Here is a 22,919-nt window from a genome sequence, read left to right on the forward strand (position 1 = left end):
TTTACTCACAGAAAATGACAGCAAAGCAAATAATCATCTTTAGGATAGTAAAATATTCAAGCAGTGACTCACTGAATCAAATTTCTTAAGAGTTATAAGAGGCATATATCATTTTGTACAAAAACAAAGCTCTCAAGAAAGCAATCAAACACCCCGCAGCTCCGCACGTCTTCCCCGCTCCACTAGAGAAAACAAAATGATTGCTATGCTCATTGCTGCAAACTTAATCAGCATCAGGATTTTCTTCCTGTTTACCAGTGAGTCAGACTAATGGATTGTGTTTACATGTCTCCTTCTTTTACATTCGAGAATTAAGCCCAATTATTTTGACTGCGTTTTTCTTTTCGATGTTTTTTCACGGTCCTGAAACTCTTTAATTGACCCAAACACAGCCAGTTAGACTGAGCTAAACTACAAAGAACAGCCTTTATATCTAACTGGAAACCATTCATGTTTGTCAGCCAACATTTATCTTTAATCCTTTTGGTAACCAAGCAGCATACAGAGAAAAAGTGCAGCGGAGCACTGCGTGCTTAGTATTAGCTCCTTTGGTACTCATTATGCATTTATAATCCTCTGTCCATCGCCTGTCTGGGGGCAGGAAAGACATCTAGCTAGAAAGCACTGTTCGGGGAAAACAGGGCATGAAATGAGGAAAGAGAACTGCAAGAATTAAGTGAGTGGCGGTGTTGTGTTATGTCCCTCTGGCATTTAGTTAAAAGTTTTGTTGTAAGTGACTTACAATAAAAAGGTCACTCTCTACATCAGCATCGCAAGATAAGAGCAGTACGTGATGTGAGAGCGACAGTGAGCAAGCTTATCTAGGTAGTATTTATGCACACGGTATAGTGGAGAGAAGTCTTAATAAGATGTATTTTTAAAAAAGAAATGAATACAGTTTGTTTGTATTACACGCATATTAGACAATTTTAATGACCTTAAGCACACAGAAAACACACAATTTAGATTAGGTGGTTTCACTTTTGCTGTATTTTTTGCTCATTTTAGTCTTTACTTGGCAGGTTTCTACTACTAATGTATAGGTTACTGCATGTCTGACTGTAATTTAGGTTGCACACATTTAGGAAATTTAAATATTTGCAGCTTCAGCTTTTCATAGCACAATATCCTCTCAAGATAAAACTCGGATTTATGAAGCTGACTTATCAGAAGTTGTTCACGTTGGTTTTGGTGTACATTTGTGTTTCAGAGGGCTCTCCACTCAGCTGGTGGTTCGGCGGACCCGGTGCAGGTCGAGTTCAGACTTATTGGGGTGGAGCTCAACCGGGCAGCCAGCAGTGTGCCTGCGGCCTGCAGGGCGACTGTGTCGATCTACAACACTACTGCAACTGTGATGCTGACCGCATGGAGTGGTACTGACCTTAATGAATACACACATTTTTCTCTACATATGCATCTACTATGAGCTGTCATTTTTAGCTAATGTGAAGTGAATATCAGTGATGCTAGGCCTTATTCCATGGCCCAGTAAGCACTGTGTAATAATTACACAGGAAAAATGAAAAACACAAGTAAATCCAGGAGAATAACAAAAGACCATGATACTGTATATGCATTTGTTTACAAAAAATACAGGGGTCACCCTCTTCCCTTAGAGTCAAATAATAGCTCATATCAGTCTACTTCCTTTTTAATGGGTAAAGCAGTTGAGTGTGCTTACATCTGCCAAATGCAACAAAAATTGTTCATTTATTTTAAATGACAGTAAAAATTTTACAGAAATTATTTTATTCGAAAATAGAAAACTGATTTAAAAAAAGTAACAACTCTTTATTCGCCAAAAAGAAACATCTGTTTCTGCTCCTGGTGAACATATGTGGTTAAAAATTAGTGGAGGAAAAAAAAGGTCCATTGACACCTGAAAAGCAGCCAGAAAGCATTCTGTCTGCAACAAGATGAGTGGTGAAAATGAAAAAAGTCAAAGACAGCTTGGCTGAAGTAAGTAATTACAGGAAATACACACAGAGTGCATCTCTCCAACTTTAACCTCTTATTCAGGATATGAAACATGATTGACTTGCCCCACCTGACTTGTAACTTTGGTGGTTTAGCAAACACTAAATCAGCGGGGATAAATGGAGCAGAGGAAGAAACAAAAACAGCTCTAACCTGTCCTCCTGTTGTAACCAATCCTGCCATGCTTCACTTCCTTCCGTCATTTCCCAGTCCAAGCTGTTTGTGCAAATCTAACTCTATTTTTACCGACCGGAGCTGTTACTTCTGCCCCTCAATATTTCATCAGATTCCCAAAGTGCTGTCTTTGCTCTTCACTCTGAGTCCCAGATGTATTTCTTTACTCAAATTTCTAGAGGAAGCATGATAACCAGCAGATTATCCAAAGTGCAGGAAGCAAAATGGGAGCATAAATGGACAGGGGATTTCTTCATTTGGGGCTACCTGTTAGAATAACTGCCAAGGATAAAGTTTTGACTGGCAGGAGGGCTATAAATTGGTTTTGAAATAAATAGGTCCCCAAGAGATTGCACCTACACTCTGCAATGTTTGCGTCAGACCGTCACATCATGTAATATTATTGCAAGAGAGATGTAACATTAAAACACACAAACCAATAAATCTATAAATGAATACTAAGTGAATGTAGATTACGGTTTGTCATCCTGTATTTGTTTATTGTCTTCACACCTTTTCTATTACATTAATCCTGATTTTTCTACTTTGCCCCTCGTGTTTTGTTCATATGCATTTTTTTCCTCCAGGACTGAAGACTCAGGCCTGCTCACCCATAAGGAGAGCCTACCTGTCAGGTCTCTGGTGTTGGGTGACATACAGAGGCCAGGATCAGAGGCTGTGTACAGGGTGGGACCACTGCAGTGTCACGGCGATCGTAAGACCCCCTATGGGTTTCGGTTACCCATTTACCTCCATTTAATTTATGAAAACTCGTATTACTTTGTCTTTATTCTCTCATTTTATCATCAATCATTTCGATTGAAGAGATTGTTTAATTTAGGGCAGCTGTGCCATAAACCTTATCAGGTGATCTGATAAATGTGTTAAGCACCGCTTACTTGGCGGATACTTAAATTAAACATGGCCGACATTTCAAAAGATAAGGTCTGTTTATGAGGGCCAGCCAGTCTGAAGAAAGATGGCTTAAAGGTAGGGAGCTAATCAGCTTGTTTCGGGTAAATAATGAGGATGTACTGGGGGGCTGCATACTACAGAGCTTATTTTTAATCATGAATCATGCAAAGCTAGTCTAGATGAGTGATACTGTCCATGGTTTAGGATTAAGCTGGAGCATGTTACAGAAAAGCTTAGTGATAACTGTGTTAACTCACATTCTTTTACCTTTATATGATGTCAAACTCAATTTAAGTATTGTTTCAATAACAGTGCAGTGAAATTGAACCTGATTCTCTCTTTGCACTATTAAAATGTTCTCTGGTGTTCTTAAATTACATGTTCCAGTTCAAATGTGAGATTTACAATTAGCTTAAGATAGTTTAACAGGTTGGCTTGTTTCTTTTGATGTGACTTCTAAATGCTGAAGGTGACTTTTGTTTATTTATATATTGTTTTAGGGAATTTTTGGAATGCTGCGTTTTTCGACAAGGAGACATCGTACCTCCACTTTCCTACTTTCCACGGAGAGCTGAGCGCAGATATCTCCTTCCTGTTTAAAACCATGGCCTCCTCCGGTGTATTTCTGGAAAACCTGGGCATCAAAGACTTCATCCGGATTGAACTGAGCTGTGAGTAAGAGCTGGAGGCTAAACACAGAGTCCAAATCAAACACAGATAAAAGGAGTGGAGTTTTTTTCTTCTTTTTACAGTATGAAAGCACAAGTTTTTATTTTTATGTATCAAAATATTTGTGTGCCATAGTTCTAAATCTTTTATTTCTATTTGTGGATCTTACCAAATGCTCGTGTCCTCGTTATTTTTCTCTGTTAGGAGTAAAGTGTTTGTAATAGTCTGTGGGTCCCACAGAAGAGGGTGACAACATTGAACTCTTCATTCTCGTTTAGTTTTTTTTTAATCAAAAGACTGATTTCTTTAGCATTTTCTTTCAGTGCTGCTTTTGTGTTTCCAGTATTTTATTATGCTTTAAGCTGCATTATTTGTTATTTTATGATCACATTTTCTTCCCCCACAGGCCGCAGTTGAATGCATTTCACAGTCGTACACCTACACTGATGATAAATGCCGACCCACGGCGCTGCATTCACCACACAACATAAATGTGAATAAGACTCAACCCGTAAAAGGGAACTCATAATTACCCCTGCGATTCTTTTTTGTTTTTTTGTGCACCATTGCTTTTAATTTTACAGTTGTTTTATGAACTCTTGGGGGCATTTTCACCCTCACCCTCCATTAATTCTTGTCTCTTATGCAATGCACACATTTATGGTCACTACTGTTGGCCATTTATATTATGACAGTAATAACCAGCACAGTATGATTTAGTTTATGGGTGCCATGGAATTGTTCCTTAGTGTTGGATGTATGCTTACCACCTACCACAGATTGTGCAGTTTAGTATAGCTGTATTACTCAACAAGGTCTCCTTTTCTTTATACGATTATGGCAGTCAATGCGTGTGTCATTTGGACAGGCTTGAATCAGCTGTTAGACTAATCTGTAGGTACTTTTGGGGTTTCGTTAACCTCACGTGTAGAGCTTGTTGCTGACCTCATGTTGTGTATGCATTTTAAAGGAAGTTGTATAAGAAATGGGATTTAAGAGACACACGTAGAAATCTAATACGGGGTAGCTAACCAACAGCATCTCTCCTCGGGGAAATCATAGTCAGCGTGGTTGTTCCAGCTCTGAATACTGCTGCTCTGTTTCCAGCTGCCTCAGATCGCCTGGTTACACTGTAGCTGGAGATAGAGAACAATTTCTAAATGAGGTTACTGCAGGATGCTGGGACACTGCTTCATCTTGCTCTTGTGCTCCCATAGTGATACATCCTCACCTTCCACCAGTAAAACATGAAGAATGGTAGCTTGCTTCGTCTGTGGTCTCCTAAATCATTACCCTTTGTTAGAGAGGACAAAGAGAACAGAGCAGAGCATCTGCAGAATTGTATTCAGCCAGTTGAGCACAGAGTCGCTGTCTGTGGTGCTGAAGAAGGGCTGCACCTCATGGTGTTGGTGCTGGTGCTGGTGCTGGCTCTGGTCCTGAGTCATGAATCCGGATCTCTGAGGAAAACTCAGATCCTCCTTAAAAGCAGCAGTATCACAAAAAAACACCTGCAAAATGCTACAACCTTTGCACTTGAAGGTTTCATTTTTCTACATTTAATTCTGGTATAAAATGAACAATATCTCTCTGCATACTGTAAGTGCTGTGTTATGTTTGGGATTTTGTAATACACAGTAGAATGCAATGAATCTGATTTACTGATTTACTGAACTTATTTTATAGAAGGGTGTCAAAGGAAAATTGCACTTAGTAGTCAGTATAGTCTTTTAATGATATGATAGAATACTGCATGTAATCATTTGTGTTTAGAAGTATATAGTTGGTGGCATATTGAAAGAATGTCTCATCCTAGGAGGTCTGTAACATTCCAGGGTGTTCTGGCGTTCACCCCCACATCCTAGGAGCATGGGAAAGGTTGTACCTTGTCTTATTGTTTTACGGTAGGATTAACGTAGCTATGTCAGTTTTAGTCTAAGTGCCTTTTTTACATATAGATGAACTGTGGATGGACTTTCAAGACCAGCAGGTTAAGGGAAGTCGTTTATGGGGTCACACTCTGACACACACACACACACACCACACAAGCACCCAATGAAGTATAAATAAAGACCGGGGCAGTCTCTCATTTGCGAATCTTGGAGCCTCACTCTGTGTGTGTGTGTGAGCTCTGGAGGCTGCCCTTGCTAGCAAGAAAATCTGTGTGTTTCTCCTCTCTGATTCTCTGCTGAAGAAGTGTTTCAGAATACATCTCTTAACAAAGGGTTTTGTGTTTTTTTTACTTTGGTAATTTGCAATAATCATGGAGGTCTTAACTCCTTAAACTGCTTCATTCATTATTCATGGCAGCTCCTAAATCCCAAAGTGAATATTGTTGTTGTCTTGCTGTACAGCTCAAGTTTCTTGCAGCGTGCCTCAGGTTTCTGCCCCGCAAAATGTCCTTTGCTTCAGTGCTTTTGCCGTAACAAGCACTCCAGAGTGTGCTGCAGCAAGACACCCACCTCTGGTCAGTCCTAAAACAAAACAAAACAAAAAAACAGTAACACATAATGAGGAGCCTGATGTGGAAAATACAGCAGGACTATAAATCGTAATACATAAAAGACGTTTTAAAGCTTACTTACATAATCAACCACAAACCACTGACAGGTGAAGTGAATTACTTCTGATCAGCGTGATTAATACGGCATCCTGCTGGGACACCATGTCCTGGTATTTGACACCTGTTCAGATCATTATTTAAAAGTATCACTGGCTGAACTTAAGTCTAAGAAGCACAGCAGGGAATCTGAAAAAGCCTGACTTGCCCTAACAATCCTGTTGTTTAACTCTGTTTGTTTCTTTTCATGGTGCTCTCAACAATCAGATGATGGTCTATTTCTTCCAGGTATTCAGTACACAACCTGAATTAGCTTTCTCTTGTTTGTTATCCTGTGAGAACTGTTCCCAGTTTGCTTCTTTAGGAGCTTTGTTGGCTTTGGTGTTTGTTGTTTTTGTTGTGGGGGAGTAATTAAACTTCATTCCGTAGAGCTCTGCATCCCTGATGTCTTCTTGTTTTGTCTCCAGACACTCGAGTCAAACCTGCTTGTTAAAACTCCCATCTCTGTTCCCACTCTTGCCATTGGCAGGTTTTAGACTGAGTGTTGGAGCTCTGTGGAAACATGTAAGGATTGATTATAGCTGCACTTGGCGAGGGAACACCTGTGTTGTCAAAGTAAATAGAGGTTTCAACAGAGATGTAGATTTCCCATTAATTGAGTCACAGTGAATGTTCATTGTTTGCATAAATTAAATGCTGACGTTGGGTCTGCCACGTTGTGTCTTTGCAAGAAGCGATGACTGAAATCTTCATTCTTTTCTCGACAGCAGCAACAGCAATGAAGAGACATTGCCTCAAACAAAAGTTGAGCTCATTATTTTCAGACTTTTGTTGTTGTTTTTTAAGATTATAAACTAGAAATGGGTTATTTTAAGCATAAGGAATTGTTTCACTGCTACAGCTAAGAAACTGCATGATCTTAATGATTACAAGATTATTATCAATTTATTGACAGTGCTTCGCCAGAGAGCAGAATAACTTAATATGATGTCTAATTAAACCATTTCCTATGAAACAATAACATTTTTATACTACCCCTTTGCCTCACATGCTATCCATTCTCCTTTGTCAAGCCTCCACTCAGGTGGTTTTCTCCTTTGATGTTGGTAACGGCCCGTTGGAGGTTCGTGTCGAGTCGAGCTTCCCACTGAATGACAACCGGTGGCATCGAGTCCGAGCCGAGCGGAACGTCAAGGAAGCGTCGCTTCGACTGGATGAACTTCCTGTCGCCACACAGGAGGCGCCAGCTGACGGACACTTCCACCTGCAGCTCAACAGCCAGCTGTTCATAGGTGAGTAGAGATCCAATATTCAGATCCTCAAGAAGTAAGAATATTTCATGTAACTTGTAGATTTATGTCTGAAGTATAAACATGACTCTTTCTTTGTGTAAATTTTCACCTCATTAGTCTTAGTTCTGGATGATTCAAAGCCATTTCTTTCAGGATCTCAGTAACTGTCAGCTTCGTAATTATAGAAATTTTAGTCAAATTAGTCTTTTTTGTGCCTTTCAGGGGTTAAAGAAAAAGGTTCCCATTAGACAGGATTCTATGAAACATTGACAAGTTCAGTGCTTGTTTATTGAGGCTTTTGGAACTGAACAGTTAATAAATTCAGGAGCCGTCTGGATTCAGTCATTTGGGAGTTGACTGCTATCAGATGTCTCAGGTCATGCTTATTTACCACAGATGAGTCAATGAATAGAAAAGAAAAAGAAAATTAATTAAAGAGTACCCTAATTAAAAGGTAAAATCTGCTACGTTTGCAGTGATTTCTGTGATTTCTCACTCAAATGCACAGAAAACCCTGAATATGTTGAATGAAATTACAAAAAGTGTTACATTTTTGTGAAAACCTGAAGTCAGCATTGTTTCCTTTATACTTCACTGCCATAGCACATTACTGCAAAAGTCTTTATTAAATATGCATAATGCTTGGGCTGGATCTATCCTTAAAAAAAGCTCCATATTGCTACTGATCAGAAACTGGGAGAAGGGTAAACAAAAAAAAGGGAGCAGAGCAACCAATATTAAACAAAATCAATATGCCGGACAGTAAGCTTTAAATATTATTTGTCTACTGTGGGAAGGAAATTGTTCAGCAACACCAACAAAAATCTGAGTATGAAAGAGAAGTCATGTGTCTTAATAGAAGTCGGGAAACATGAGTAGTGTTAGATTTGACACTGATAATCTTGCTGGAAAGATTGGAGTCATACTGCTGTATTGTCTCAGAATAAAAAATAAACAAAAACAACATTTCCTCAGCAATCAATCCAGGTGCTTATTTTCAGCATCTGCAGACACAATGCATGAGTCTGATTTGTGTGTAGATGTTATAGATGGTATAAAGGAGTTTTCTTAAAGTGGTTTTATGTAGGATGTCAAACATTGTGCAGCAGTAACTTAATCTGCTGCTGCTGCTGAACCCTGTGTTTGTTCAGCTGTATTGGATATAAAAGGTGCAGCATCTGCACATTTATTCTTTGGGTCTTCTACTACATCGTCACTCACAGAGCTACAGCATAAACCAGTGACATCTAAAAGACAATACAATTAGGAGGTCCTGTCTCCTGAAACGTGCTGGAAAAGGAAGAGAAATATTCTATAGCTATGCAAGTGCTAAACTGTTATTGACTAAATGCCAGCTCTACCGAGTATCAGTCTGCTGAGGCGATGGTTTTGACCACTGAATACGCATTCCTCAGGGAGCAGTGGCATGATAAAGAGTGTGGTGCACAAATTCTTAATAAACAAATGAATCTGAAGTTATTTGTGAGAAGTTTGTGCAAATCAACAACCAGCTCACTAAAATTCTTTAACTTCAAACTCGTTATCTCAACTTCATCCCTTCGTTCCATTGAAATTATTTGTTTGACCTCAGAGTCTGTTTGTAGCTCTGCAGGGACAAAAAAATCCAACAAAAAACTGAAAATCCATTGTGTATTATCGGGTTTTATCATTGTGTAAATATTATGCATGTCACTTCATATCAGTAAACGCGCACTGGAAGGAAAACAAACTACCAAACACTGATGAGATTGGATGAAGGCGGCAGCTGCAGCAGCAGGGAGATTGAGGTGAATATTGATTTGCTCAGTGTGCTTAGCCGATAATCCACTCTGAATAGCCAGCAGGTCGCCACTGGCAGCCTAAAGCCGTGTATGTTTACCTCCAAATTATCAGGAAAGTACACTGCGCTAAGTATGAAGGAGTGTTTGAATGAAAACGTGTTGGTGTCATTTCACAAGGTGACTTTATTTATTTATTTATTTTTTAGATTTGATGAACAGGCATGAGGAATTTCCACCCGTATTCTTCAAAATCTATAAACGACTGTATAATAACTATTCGTATCAGCTCAGAAATTATGTAAGCATTAGCCACAACAATGCTGTACTCACTTTTTAATAAATCATAATCCTGCCAGGTCCCTATAGTTTGGATTTATAATGCTTTTGTGCCTTTTGAATAAATCAAGTCTCACCAGGTGCACCGCACAGATGTATTAGCCCATCTACTTAGCTATGATTTAATAAGACACAGAGTTGTCTCCTTTAAATTCATAACCCATAGTTCCATGAACAGTGTATTTATGAGCCTTAATTATTCCTTGCACTGCTTTATAAGGCAGCAAATTACATTGTTTCGATTAATAGCCCATGTTATTGCCTCCTGTCAGCCATAGGATTGCTTTTCCATTTTTCTTTATTGCCGTTTGTTGGTGTAAAATAGTTGCGCACAGCAGTTTCAAGTGAAAGATTTTTCCATTCATTCCAAGGGACATTTCACATCACTTGTTGTATTGCCTGCTTTGAATAGATAAGCTATAGTTTATTGGTGCGCTGTGTCCGTAAATTTGTGTTTTGCTTGCTGCGAGTGGTGTCGTGACCAGGATCTGTATACCTGTTTTGCTTAATAGAAAATTTAGTGTATCTCAGTTTGATTTGCTGAAATATTGCCCCACAATTAAATCGTCTTTATATTTGTTAACCCGACAGTATGAATTTGGGACCTTCCTGCCCTTAAACACAAATTTGTGCAGAAGCAAAAACAGTGGAAAAGCAACCTGTGTATGCAAGTTGAAGCAGCTTCAATAAGATGCTTCATACAGTATGAGATTTGCCAGTACAATATGAAAAATCGTATCAGCTGATATGGGTTGGAATAAAGATCCATCAAGTACTTTATTCCACTAAAGTGATGCTCAATTTATGAATTGTTAAAGTTATTACATTAATCAAAAAAAGTCATGCATTCTATATGGATCCAGTTGATATGATGCAAAAATGAAAGCTCTGTTAAGGGTTTGAACTGCGTAGAAGACTGACATTCATTTAGCATCACTGCTAATGTGATATGAAGCCAAAGTTCAATGATTAAGTCCAAAAAAAGTGCACTGTAATAAATATTTAGAGCCTTGCAAATGTATGGCGTGTGCCTCTGGCCTGCCTGTATTGCATCAGTGTATTTATTTTATAAGCCTGACATCATTCACATAGAGCTTACTGTGCTACAGCGTTTGAATTCATCCTCACCACATTTCCTGAGCCAGCAGCTTGAGGGATCTTTGTATTTTGAGCCACCTACACAACCTTTGATGATTGCTTTGATCCCACTAATTCTTTCCCACTTACTCCCCAGTGGTCACATACTGTTTGCTTCAGCTGCAGCATGTACTCGCCACTATGATCTTGTGAAAAGAGCACAATCGTTATTTTATATTCTTACTGATGATGCTTGCGTTGATCTCCATCTGTCTTTTTTAGCTCCACAAGTCATTCACTAATCATTCATTGAGGAATGATCTCACCAAGCATCGCCTTCAGTTTCTGTTAGGGTCCAAATTCTGATGGTTTTGCTTTTCAGACACGCGTTTTCATTGTCATGTGTAGTTTCTTGTTACCTTTGAGTTACCCAAAACATGCTTGAAACAACATTCATCATTTTAATTACATGCTCTTATTTCTCATTTTAAAAAAAAAAGTTTTTTCTCATTCTGTAAAATTTTCTCTCCAAATCATTGCTTTATCTCTGATGTTCGCCAGGAAATATATCATGTTCTTTATACTAGTATCAGTATAATGTCTCACTGTCAACACAGAGATTTTAGTAAATCATTTAGAGTAACTGTCATTTTGAAAAGCTTTTAGGGAATATTTACCTCTGCACTCGCGTTGCTTTGGCTAAACTGCCTGTTTCAACCATATGCAGTTTGTTGGCTTACATCAGAGGAGAGAGAGGAGTCTAGCAGAGCTCTGATTTATTGGTGTGAAAAGCTCCTGCTGCTAAACAATAGGAAGCTGTCAGCTTTGAACACGCAGAGCAAAGCTTTGCCTCGTCTGTGCTCTGAGGACAGTAACGATCGAGCCCCGATCTTTGCAGAAGTGGGAGTTTGTCGGGTTTGAACTCTGGCTGTGCCATCACATTTGAAAGGATGGGATGCATGTTTGCAAAAGTGGACATGCATTTTTGATTTTTCTCCACTGTTTGTGTGCAAGTAAGGTAAGTGTGGAAAGAATGAGCAACGCAAAGTCTAGTAATCTGCCTTCCTGCTCCCCCCCTACAAATTCAGACATACAACCAGACACTGGTTCAGACAGTAATTCATCAAGGCTGCCAAACACACAGTCAGCAGCTGGAAGGATGTTATATAGACAGACTGACAAAAGTTATACCTTTAAATCAGCCTTCCAGCTACAGCTTGTTGCCTCATTGTGTTTTCATCATTGTGTCATTTCATAGAAATAGTGTTGACAGTTTGAAGCCTCTGGGGAAGCAGAGGCGACATGTGGATCTGCTACAGATGACAGGAGGAGGAGAAATAAAAACATACTGGCTTGTCAGCGCACTTAGAATAAAACAAAGCCTGAGCCTGAAAGAAGACAGACACAGAAATCGATGTTGCATCATTGTTCTCGGGGAGCACGCTTTGGCCTTGATTGCTTGTGATATCAGCAATATAACCATTTCAACCCCTCGGGAAGATCTCTACACAGAAGGGTGGAAAGTAAAGATAATGGCGCTTAACTTTTGTGATTTCAGGAGGCACAGCATCCAGGCAGAAGGGCTTCCGCGGCTGTATCCGCTCTCTGCAGCTGAACGGCGTCACTCTGGACCTGGAGGAGAGGGCGAAGATAACACCGGGCGTTCAACCCGGCTGCCCGGGTCACTGCAGCAGCTACGGCTCGCTCTGCCAGAACCATGGCCGCTGTGTGGAGAGAGCTAATGGCTTCCACTGTGACTGTAACCTGTCAGCGTACACCGGAGTCTTCTGCCAAACAGGTACACACACAGTGTAGCGAGAGTCGTACTTTAAAAATGTCTGGATGCTGTAAAGATGTCGTTTAGCTGAAGGAGCTCATCGTCACAGGCAGTAACAAATATCCTCAAATTATTTCACTTGCAACGTTATCAAATACCTATAAAGAAGTACGTGGTAGAAATCCTTGAAGTTCTTAGTGTAGTGGAGTGGAAGAGAGCGAGTATGCCTCACAGATGATGATGATAAACTAGAAAACTGGCACATCTTGGAAGTTTTTACAGAGTTTCTGTTAAAAAGTTCATCTTCTCAGCAAAACTCAACAGGGAAGTTTTCAAAATAAATAAATAAATAAAAGTAACATCAACAAGTCAGACAACAGGAAGTGACAGGAAGTGTTTACATTCTCTTGACACAATTCTCACAAAGTGTTTCAGTCTTTGAAAAGCTGAAGCCATTAAAAGGTCGTGTTTTCTTCTGAACTGAGCAACATTAATGGTTCCACCTGCCTTGACGTCTCTATAGGAGACCTGTTATAAACACACATGCTGCACAGAGCCACTCAATGTGTCTGACATCTTTCCTCGGCTTTACATTTAATTTCATAAGCTCTTATATCCCACAAGCTAAGGTTAAAGCTGTGATTATGTGTCAGCTTGTGGTTGCTGCTGGAGGAGTCCTCGAGCCCGAGAATCAACTCTGTGTTTACATCCCTGTGAAGTCAGGTAGAACATACAGACAAAGTTTTCTATTTTTGTAAAGTGAACTATAATAGGACGAATTATCATAATAATGAAACTCAAAATAAATTGGATATGGTAATAAAAATAAATACAAATATTCAGAGTGGATGTTAAGGTTAAGGTATTCATCTATATTGTTTCACAGAATCGTTTTTCTGCAGTTGACACTCGTTAAAAAGTACTCAAAGTATTTTGGTTTGATGTAAATTCATTGCATTAATGATGCATCTTCACATTGAACTCTATGTCTGGGTACAAACATTTCACTGAGTTCAGCGGGTTAAGAGGACTCTCCACCCCTCTTTCATTCCCGCTGCTGGCACCTTCTCTCTTCAGCCTGCTGACGTTCCACAAGTGTGTTTAATTGCTTTGATTCATTAGTTGAATAGAGAACAGATACAACTGTATTTAAAGTTGAAGCCAAACTTTAGTATTTGTTTTTCTTCCTGCTCCAGTATTTTTTCAGAACATTCTTATGGTGTTAAAAACTATTTAGGCTATGTGAAATTGTTAACTTAAAGAGTATTTGAATAACCAGTAGCAACTGAATATTGAAACTGAGAGGCAACCTTAGATATGTCAATTGTACATTTTGTCATTTCTATCAGAGGAAAAACAACACAGGATCTATTTAATCCAATGATCTGCTCATGTACATGCAAATGTGTGCAAACGTCTTGAGCCATCCCTCACTTCTCGCTTGCAATGAGCCAGACATTTTTGTAGTTTTTTTAAGTGGTCATGATCAGAGGTTCTCCAGACTTTCTAAAAATCTTTCAAAGTTCTTCTTTGGACATTGGCTGCTTTTTAACTTTTTTTTTTAGTCCAGTCCTTGTACCCACCATTTTCAAAAGAATTTTTTTTTTTGTTTGTTTCTTTAGGTACTTCACACTAACCAACGAATCATACAGGCATAAATAAAAGGCAGCTAGCTCAAGAGCTTAATCAGTGCTGTGTCTAAACATAGCAGCTTAGCAGAGAACCTATTTTAAATTGTATCTTGTATAATTTGTTCCCACTTTTTTAGTGGAATCTATGAAAAATGTCAGCAATAACATGGCTAAAAAAAAAGATAATAACAATAATAGAGGTAGGTAGGTGCTATAACCTTTCTGTGGCCGCTTTCTTCCAGAGGTGTCAGCCAGCTTCAAGTCAGGAACATCTGTCAGCTACACCTTCAAGGAGCCCTACGAGATGAGCAGGAACAGCAGCGCTCTGCCATCCTCCATCTACTCTGACATGACGCTCAGAGGAGAAAACGTCTCCCTGAGCTTCAGGACGAACCAGAGTCCAGCTCTGCTGCTCTACGTCAGCTCCTACTACAGAGAATACCTGGCTGTGCTCATCAATAAACATGGTGAGGAGAACACCTGTCTTACAGTAAGACATACCTGATGACAAATTTAAGAGGGCTTCTGTTTGCATTTCTTCTTCTCCATGTTCAATTTGGTCTCTCTCCTCTTCGTCCTTCAGACTTGAGGTTGAATGTCTTCTGTTATTTATGAACCAACTGTTTCACCCTCTAAATATCTTTCTGTAATTCTTTCCTGATAATGATCCATCTTTTCCTTCATTATGGATGTCACTTCTTTTAAATCCAACACATTTTCAAACCTAAACCAAAATATTTTGTGGGGGAACGTAAAAAAACAGAGACTTTCACCCTGTATATATATAAGTTCTCCTCACCTCTCAGTCTTTCCCCTTTCCCGTCATCTTTTCCACATATCAGGCTCTGCCCTCTCCTGCTTCTCTCAGTCTTCTCCTCCTCCTCTACTTAGCAGCTTCAGAAGATCTATAAGAATCTGTCAGATCTATCCTCTCTCTGGATCCCTGTCTACTCTACTACTGTCTACTCTACTGCCTTTTAACACGTCCAGCTGTTTTGTCTTTGAAAAAGGGCTGCAGGAATAAGAGTTTGGGTGATGAATGGCATTTTCAGCATCCAGCAATAAAATTGGCACTATGCTGCTTGGTTAGCTATAAATGTTTTTTTTTCCTGCTGTTAATGTCCTGTAGTCTGTCGGCTTTCTGAGTTATTAAGGCTTCATGCTGACCGGGGAGTTGACAGGTAAATGTGCTTAAACGTGTCCAGTGAAATCCTTAAGAGCTCTCTCTTGTTCTGCTTATTTCCTTTGCTGCACTTAAACATTCTTCAGCCAAAATGATAGATATTCATTGTTAATCACTTAAGTCTTGCTTTCAAGAACTTAACATAAACCACGTTATCAGAAACGGCAGCTACGGGAATGAGCTTTATTACATCAAGTAATTATTCCTTTTTGGTAAATACACCTAATTAAAAGATGAACACAGTGAATCATGATTATGAAGTGTTTCTTATGGGATTATTTATAATTGAAAAATATTATCCTGATAACATGGATGTGTTTGAAGGACAATGTATAATTTCATATCCTTGGTTTTAATCTTAAAAGCCCCAAAGAAATAACGTTGCTTTATATAAATCCGCTCCGAATGCTCTGTATATTAGGAAAATTAATTAGATTTAGAGTTTTGTTATTGATAGGGAATTACCTCTTAATCCTCTTAAAATGGAAAGCTTTATTAACTCAGTGATGAATCCGAAAGATGCGAATCTAAGGTTATTCTTCTTAAGGGTGTTTTTTTCGTAAAGGTTATAGAACACACGGATGTTTTCGTCAAGAGAAAGAAAGAAGTTTAACGTGGAAAAACTTTGTGTGTTTGTGTGATTAAGATAAGCTGGAGGTGAGATACAAGCTGGACAGCAGCAGAGACACCGAAGTGCTGAGGAGCAAAGTGAGGAGCCTCGCCAACGGACAGCTGCACACCGTCTCCATCAGGAGGCTGACAGACTCTGTGTCTGTGCAGGTGAGGAAAAGAACACAAATACTGTATAACTACATTTATGGTTTTACTTAGGTTATGTGCAATATACACTATACAATACATGCATACAGTATACGACAAGGTGATATGTGCTTCCTTAAATCTTCAAGAGACTACAAAAGCAGGGACTGCACGAGTGAGTAGAAAATAGTGAGGAGTATCTCACCTTACACACAAAATAACAATACTGTTCAATTTTAACAGCTTTGAAGTGACAGAGAGTGTAATTTCTGCCGTTTCAACTTTTTTTAAGACTTCCACTTTAAAATAAAAGGTTACAATGTTTTTTTCACCACCAGATGGGGACAAAGAGCACTGTGCTCTGATCAATCAAATTATTTTAAAGAATGATTGAATGTTTTGCAGTTCCTGCGTGAGCATTTTTTCCCAGATATGCCACTGTGCTCTCACTGTTTTAAAACAAACTCCATTAGCCCAGTGTGAATAGGTCCTATTACAACTTACCCGTCCGTATCGGGAAACCCTGACTTACTTTTGCTTTTATTAACCTGAGTCTATTAACCCCGACACTTATACAGTAAAGAGCATTGGATGTTGTTTCGTTTATGGTCCAAAAGTTAATGTGCTCCCAGCCCCTGTAATTAAGTCATTTCCATTCAGTTTCAAGATATAGACCCCAAAAATAAGAAAATATAAATACTTAAATGTCATCTTCTGTATTTAATATTTTCTATCTGTATGTTATTATTCAAACATGCCACGCACACAGATTCTATTTGTCACAGATACGATAACTTCACAGCTGTGCATAGGCTCCTTCTTTACTTCCTTCACCATCAGTCATAACATGGAAAATAAACCACTGACATAAAATGTATAGCACAGATGTTTCCCACAAACATGTGGCAGATTTAGCAGTTTAAAATGATTTGTCTGAAACGAGTTGCCATTTGTTAAAAAGTTTTTTACTTTTTAACCGAAATTATTTTCCATTTGATCCGGTCGCATCATGTCGCTTCAGGAAGGCTCAATAATCCCTGTGTTCATTTAGTTCGAGGAAGCTCCAGTTATTACTGCAGAGCTATGGAAGGATAGCAGGGATGAACTACACATTAAAACAGCTCTGGGTGAAATATGGATCAACCTCAAAATATCTAAATCTCATGAACAGCGTTAACATCTTGTTAACAACAGCCTCAGATGATATATGAGGTAAACTTAATCTAACTGGGAGCCAGCAGCCTGGACGTCTCTATAATTATCAACACTCTGAGATGAAATATAAGGTGACCTTGTCTTGATGCAGTTTGTCAAGAGTCCAGTGAAATATGAGTTGCATCTCATCTTACCGGTTTCCATCACCTTGAGTCATTATATTGTTACAACATGCTTCGGGAACATCAGGTGACCTTCATCGATTGTCACCCAGCTGCATCTTGATGGCCAGCAGCATAGACTCTCTAAAGTGGTCTCACAATTGGACACCGTCATATCCTCTCGCCCTGAGCGAATGAAAAATGAAAAACTAAATCACCCTGGGCTGCTAATACATCATGCCCTCTCTTTCTGCGCTCTTATCAGATGGCCCAGTGTTTAGTTTCCTTTAGGTTTACTGACACACTCCATTAGATCCTTAAAATAGTACATCAAAGTTTGTCAGAGACAGCAAGATAAAGTTCTTTGTGTAAACACAAGGGACCTGACTGCAAAAGGTACTTCCTGTTCAATAGAACCAATCTAGGTTATAATATGTGGAAACCTACTGTAATTTCAGTGATATCAGTTTTAAGGCTATAAAAATGTACCTAGAGCTTATTTCATATCAGTAGAACTGCAAACTGCAAACCCAATTGGGGCGCTTTCTTAACCAGTAATTGTTTTATCAGCCTCTCCCTGCATAGGTATCCAAAGCAGCTAGTTAAAGTGCCTACCTCCCTGACTTCCTGCTTGTCTTTGAGTTTTCATTATTTAATTCTAAGCATGTTTAATAGCAACTTCAGTCATTTTTTTCACTTGCCTCCACAATTTAATGTCAGCAATTATTGCAAGCAATTTACAGGTTGGGTTGGAGAGACGGTGTTTGAGTCGGTGTAAAGTTTATTTGTGTCTATTTTTCACTAAAATTTGACTACAGGGACGTAGTATGTTTCTTTACTCTGTGTGAATGTCTATCTACTGAATTAAAAATATGGTTTGAGGGAACTGCACATCTGTTGTATTTTAGACCTTGTAAATGATCCTCATTACTCAATCTATTCATTAAGTTGATTAATATCAAGGTTAAATGCAGTTCTTATCTTTCTAGTTAATCTATTAATGGCAATTTTGGATTCCTAGTACACTCACTTTCATTCACACCAACTTATTTTTTTATACAATGCGTGTAATGGATTGGCAAAAACTTCTATGTACACTTTAACATAAGTACCCAATTACAGTTTCACCTACAGCTCATCATATTTCCTCACACCTTTAAAAAACACCTTGGAGGGTTGCATTAGGAAGGGCATTGAGTGTAAAAGTAAATAAATAAATAATACCCTGCTGTGGTGACCTCTTACAGATAAGAGAGCAGCAGAAAGAAGCAAGCAGAATGGTGTAAATACATAAGATATGTGATTCATTGCAATAAATCACCCCTCTTCTTTAGCCTTGTATGTGCCCTAATTTCAATATAAAAATGTGAAAGGTCAGAGCTAGTATTTTATTTGTTTTTGGTCTGTTTAGCACTCTATTTTTAGTCGCTTATCCACGTCTGCATCTGGGTCGTCTGCAGTTTAAGCAAAGATGCCCTGTCGTCCCATTCTCTGGGGGAACATCTGGGTAGGTGTCTTGGGTCTGTCCTCGAGCCTCCTCCCAGTAAGAAATCCCTGGTCCACCTCAGCTGGCTCCTTTGTCGATGTGCAGGAGTAGCAGCTCTAATCTAAGCCCTTTCTCAATAACTGAGCTCTTTAGCTCATCTCTAAGGAAGAACTTTGTCACCCATGAGAAAAAGCTCATTTCCACCACTTGTATCTATGACCTCATTCTTTTGGTGACAACTTGTGGCCGTGGTCTGGGAAGCAACGTAGATCAACCGGTAAATCTTACAGATTTGCGCCACGTTCACCTCTCCTCACCATAATAACATCCATCTGTTAATCCTCCCCTCTCCCCTCACTCATGAAGCTGTTCTGGGCCTGAACCAAAGATCATTATGAATGCTTTTTCCATTTCTCCTAATAGGTCTTGTAAATACACCATTCTGGAGCTTTAAGATAAAGAAGTGTAACTATGACCTCAAGTAAATGTTACTTCAAACAGTAGATGTCTTGTTGAAGTAATCAGCATTTATAATGACTTACAAAAGTTTTTCTTTTTTTTCCCCTTTGATGGAAACTTCAGTTATGATTTCGACTAGGTTTTCTTCTTCACGGCCACATGGCGAGATATTCTCTGTGGAGCTGCTCTAATTAAAATAATCTCCAGTGGTGAATTTCATTCTGGATGACTGAATGTTTTTAACTGCAAGTTTGGACTCTGTTGTTCATTCCTCCCTTTGAGCTGTTGAGATAAAGGGAAAGCTGAACATTTAAAAAAAAAAAAAAATAATCAAATTTAAAAAGGATGGAGCGCCAGATTCACGTCACCGCTGACAGAAAAGTAATGACTGGCACGAAAGTAAAACTCACTGCGTCTAATAACTAGAATAGCTCACAGAACAATGTAATATGCTGCTCGTTTTTATGCCTAGGGCATTTTAAATTTTTAATTTGATCTTATTCCACTTCCAGCTGTTCATGTCCTAGTTGATGCACTTTCAACTTTCAGTTTTCATTTTTCTTAATTGTTCTAATATTTCATAAACTTTCCTTTTGTTTTTTTAATCATCAATTTGTATTCAGATCTTTTAATTTTCTGTGCTTTTATTTGTCTTAAATTATCCTGTGTTGTATTCTAATTTACAAATTAAAGGTTGAACAAAAGCCAATTTATTTATTTATTTATTTATTTCAGATTGACCAAAATGCCAGAGAAGACTTCAACCTGACATCTGACGGGGAATTTAATGCAATCAAGTCGCTGGTGTTGGGCAGAGTGCACGGTGAGTGAGGACACGGTAAAAGAAGAGAGAAGGTAGTTAGGGAGCACTCAGACTCACATTCATTTGATAATAGCTCTGAGAAGTTTGGTGCCTGACTCTCAGCGTGAGCTTTCTTAGAAAAACTGACTGTGATAAATGGAACCAGAGCTGTTAGCTGGACAAAGGGATATTTTCATCTTAGTACTGAGTGCTCAGAAATGTCGAGTCAAGAAGTAAACAAAAGATATTTTAAGTAGTTTCTGGGTTTTGGGGAGGCACGCTACAATCTTGGACCTTAGCAACAACTTTTTCTGATATTCAGATGGAGTTGCAGATTTTTCTCATTTTAGGCCACATATAGCCCACTTTGATCTTAAGCAGGCCAGTGAAGCTCCCCTTTCTGTCGGTGTAAAAAACTTACATATTTAACTGTTTGTGTGCATGATAAAGAAAACGCTGCTGTGACAAAGAAAGAAACCTGTTAGCACGACTCCTTGGACTTAAATTGAAAAAATAAAGTGTAAAATGGCAGAAAATGTTCTGGTAACTCATTGCCTGGATTGTCCAGGTTTTGTTTCTTTGTTTGCCGGGGGGGGGATCTGTTTACCTGCTTTTTAATCATAATCATTTGCTATTTTAGCTGTTTGGTGGTCGCTCAAATGATTTTGTGAGTGTTGTGGAAGTTTTTCCATTTAAATAAAGCCTGCAGACGAGCGATGAGCAGTACCTAACCTTCTTTAATCCAAACACACAAAGAACAGACAAACAAGCTTGTGGAGAGCCTACATGACCACGGGGCAGACGGTCAGCAGAGTCTCACCTTCAGTAACAAAAGGCAGTGCACAGCTGTTTCACGCCTTAAGGTTCACGCTCCCTTGCTACCTCCCAGAGTCCTTGAAGAGACTTCCTGTGGAGTTGTCTGCTTCCCCAAACTTCCTTACTACACCCCCACCATTTGTCTTAATGTATGAGTGTGAGACTTGTTAAAATCCAGTGGCACCAAGGCATTATACAATAAAATAATGTGATTAAGACATAAATAAAATAAATTCCTATACATGAGCTTTTAGCTGAGATTCTGATGTTTCTGTGGATCCCACACATGTCTATATTTAAATAACAGATCTGGCGGTACATCCCATTAAACCAGATGTTCTCCCTCTTGTCCCCCATTGGGTTTCAACAAGTTAACTGTTTATTGCTTAATTACTTTGTGTAGTATGAAAAAGGGAGGTTTTTTATCACTGGGAAAAACTGTAAAACTTAAAACTGAAAATATAGTTAAACGTCCAAAATGTCTTTTTTGTTGTGTTTCTTTGTGGTGAGCAGCACATCAAACAAGAATTATAAATGGCTTCAAGCACACATTCAGACCTGTGACGCTCATTTAGACACTCAGATACTCAATATCATTGAAATGCAGCTAGATGCTTCTTATTTTAAGTTTCCGCTCGTTTCTTCACTTTTTCCCAACATGCTCATGTTTAAATCCGACTTCAGAACGTCTGCCCCCTTCCTTTTCCCCCATGCTATGGTTCCAGTCTATCTTTGCATGTGAGTGGCTGCATGGTGTGCCCATCAAAATAAAGCCCCACCCCTGCCTGTGTGGATTCTCAGCCAGGTTGAGGATTCGGCTCCCACATACTGACGATCCATTAATAATCGAAATACGAAATTGGCCGTACGTTTAACACCCCACCTGTAGAACCTTTAAAGTTAATTTTTAACAGGAAGAAAGAAACTTATCTGCATATATACTGCTGTGTATACAAAAAAACAAGCTTGGCACAATACATTTCAAGTTTCAAAGTTGTATTATACACAGTACATGTTTCCCTGCAAGAAACGTTTGCCTGTGCAATGAAAATCTTTCTTTGCTGTCCACAACAGTAAAGGCAAGTTTATCGTGCCATCACCACGCACTCAACTCAGCTGCTCAACCCAGCTGAGTTGAAATGCATTTTCCTTAAAACTGTGCTATCATCTAAGAGGAACAGTCTTTCCAGATTTATAGAGCAGAAACAAAGAAATAATTGCAAGTTTTTGTTTTTAGCTTCCTGTGATTAGGACTGGATTTAATCGAGCTGGATTGATCTAAACTGTATCATAAATGGGACCGGCACATTTCTGCCTTAATTTAAGATTTAAGTTCCTAGTGTTGATAAATCCATCCATCCATTCATGGCAGGGATTGAGGGCAGGGATAGCTCAGTAGGTAGAGTGGTTGCCCCATGATCGGAAGGTCGGGGGTTTGACTCCACTGAACAGCTGCCCTGAGGTACCCCTGAGCAAGGTACCGTCCCTACACACTGCTCCCCGGGCACTGCATTGGTGGCTGCCCACTGCTTCACTGGGTGAATGGGTTAAATGCAGAGGAGCAATTTCCCTACGGGGACTAACACATACACACATTATCCGTTTTCTGCTGTTTATCTGGGGCTATGTTGCCGGGGCAGCAGCCTTTTTTTGCAAATTTCTTTACACAAACTCACGTTTTCAGACAGATGCAACATCTTCCTCTGTGTGTCTTTATGTCTCTTACATATACGCATCACGTGACACAAGCGATGCAGTGAGCATAAAAATGACCTACGTAAGTGTTCCCAGGCTGAGAGATGTTATCTCTGGCATGTCCTCCTCCTCCTTCCTGTAGGACATACCTGGAACACCTCACCCCCAAGAGGACTCCTAATCAAATGTCTGAACCACCACAGCTGGCCTCTTTCAA

The 22,919-nt window shown here is 39.2% G+C and overlaps 1 protein-coding gene across 3 annotated transcripts in view; it reads left to right on the forward strand.

Annotated features, from left to right (window-relative positions):
- LOC102799097 (contactin-associated protein-like 4) overlaps window positions 1-22,919 on the forward strand; it is a 120,330-nt gene that overhangs the window by 90,040 nt on the left and 7,371 nt on the right. For all 3 annotated transcript variants that reach the window (XM_087831609.1, XM_087831611.1, XM_087831610.1), the window contains exons 14-21: window positions 1,211-1,373; window positions 2,739-2,866; window positions 3,567-3,737; window positions 7,366-7,584; window positions 12,337-12,576; window positions 14,429-14,653; window positions 16,016-16,149; window positions 20,125-20,212. In XM_087831609.1, the coding sequence (XP_087687735.1) occupies window positions 1,211-1,373; window positions 2,739-2,866; window positions 3,567-3,737; window positions 7,366-7,584; window positions 12,337-12,576; window positions 14,429-14,653; window positions 16,016-16,149; window positions 20,125-20,212 (1,368 nt within the window). The remainder of the gene's footprint in view (window positions 1-1,210; window positions 1,374-2,738; window positions 2,867-3,566; window positions 3,738-7,365; window positions 7,585-12,336; window positions 12,577-14,428; window positions 14,654-16,015; window positions 16,150-20,124; window positions 20,213-22,919) is intronic.

The sequence above is a fragment of the Neolamprologus brichardi genome, chromosome 18, assembly GCF_056152115.1.
Source record: "Neolamprologus brichardi isolate AB-2024 chromosome 18, ASM5615211v1, whole genome shotgun sequence".
NCBI lineage: Eukaryota > Metazoa > Chordata > Actinopteri > Cichliformes > Cichlidae > Neolamprologus > Neolamprologus brichardi.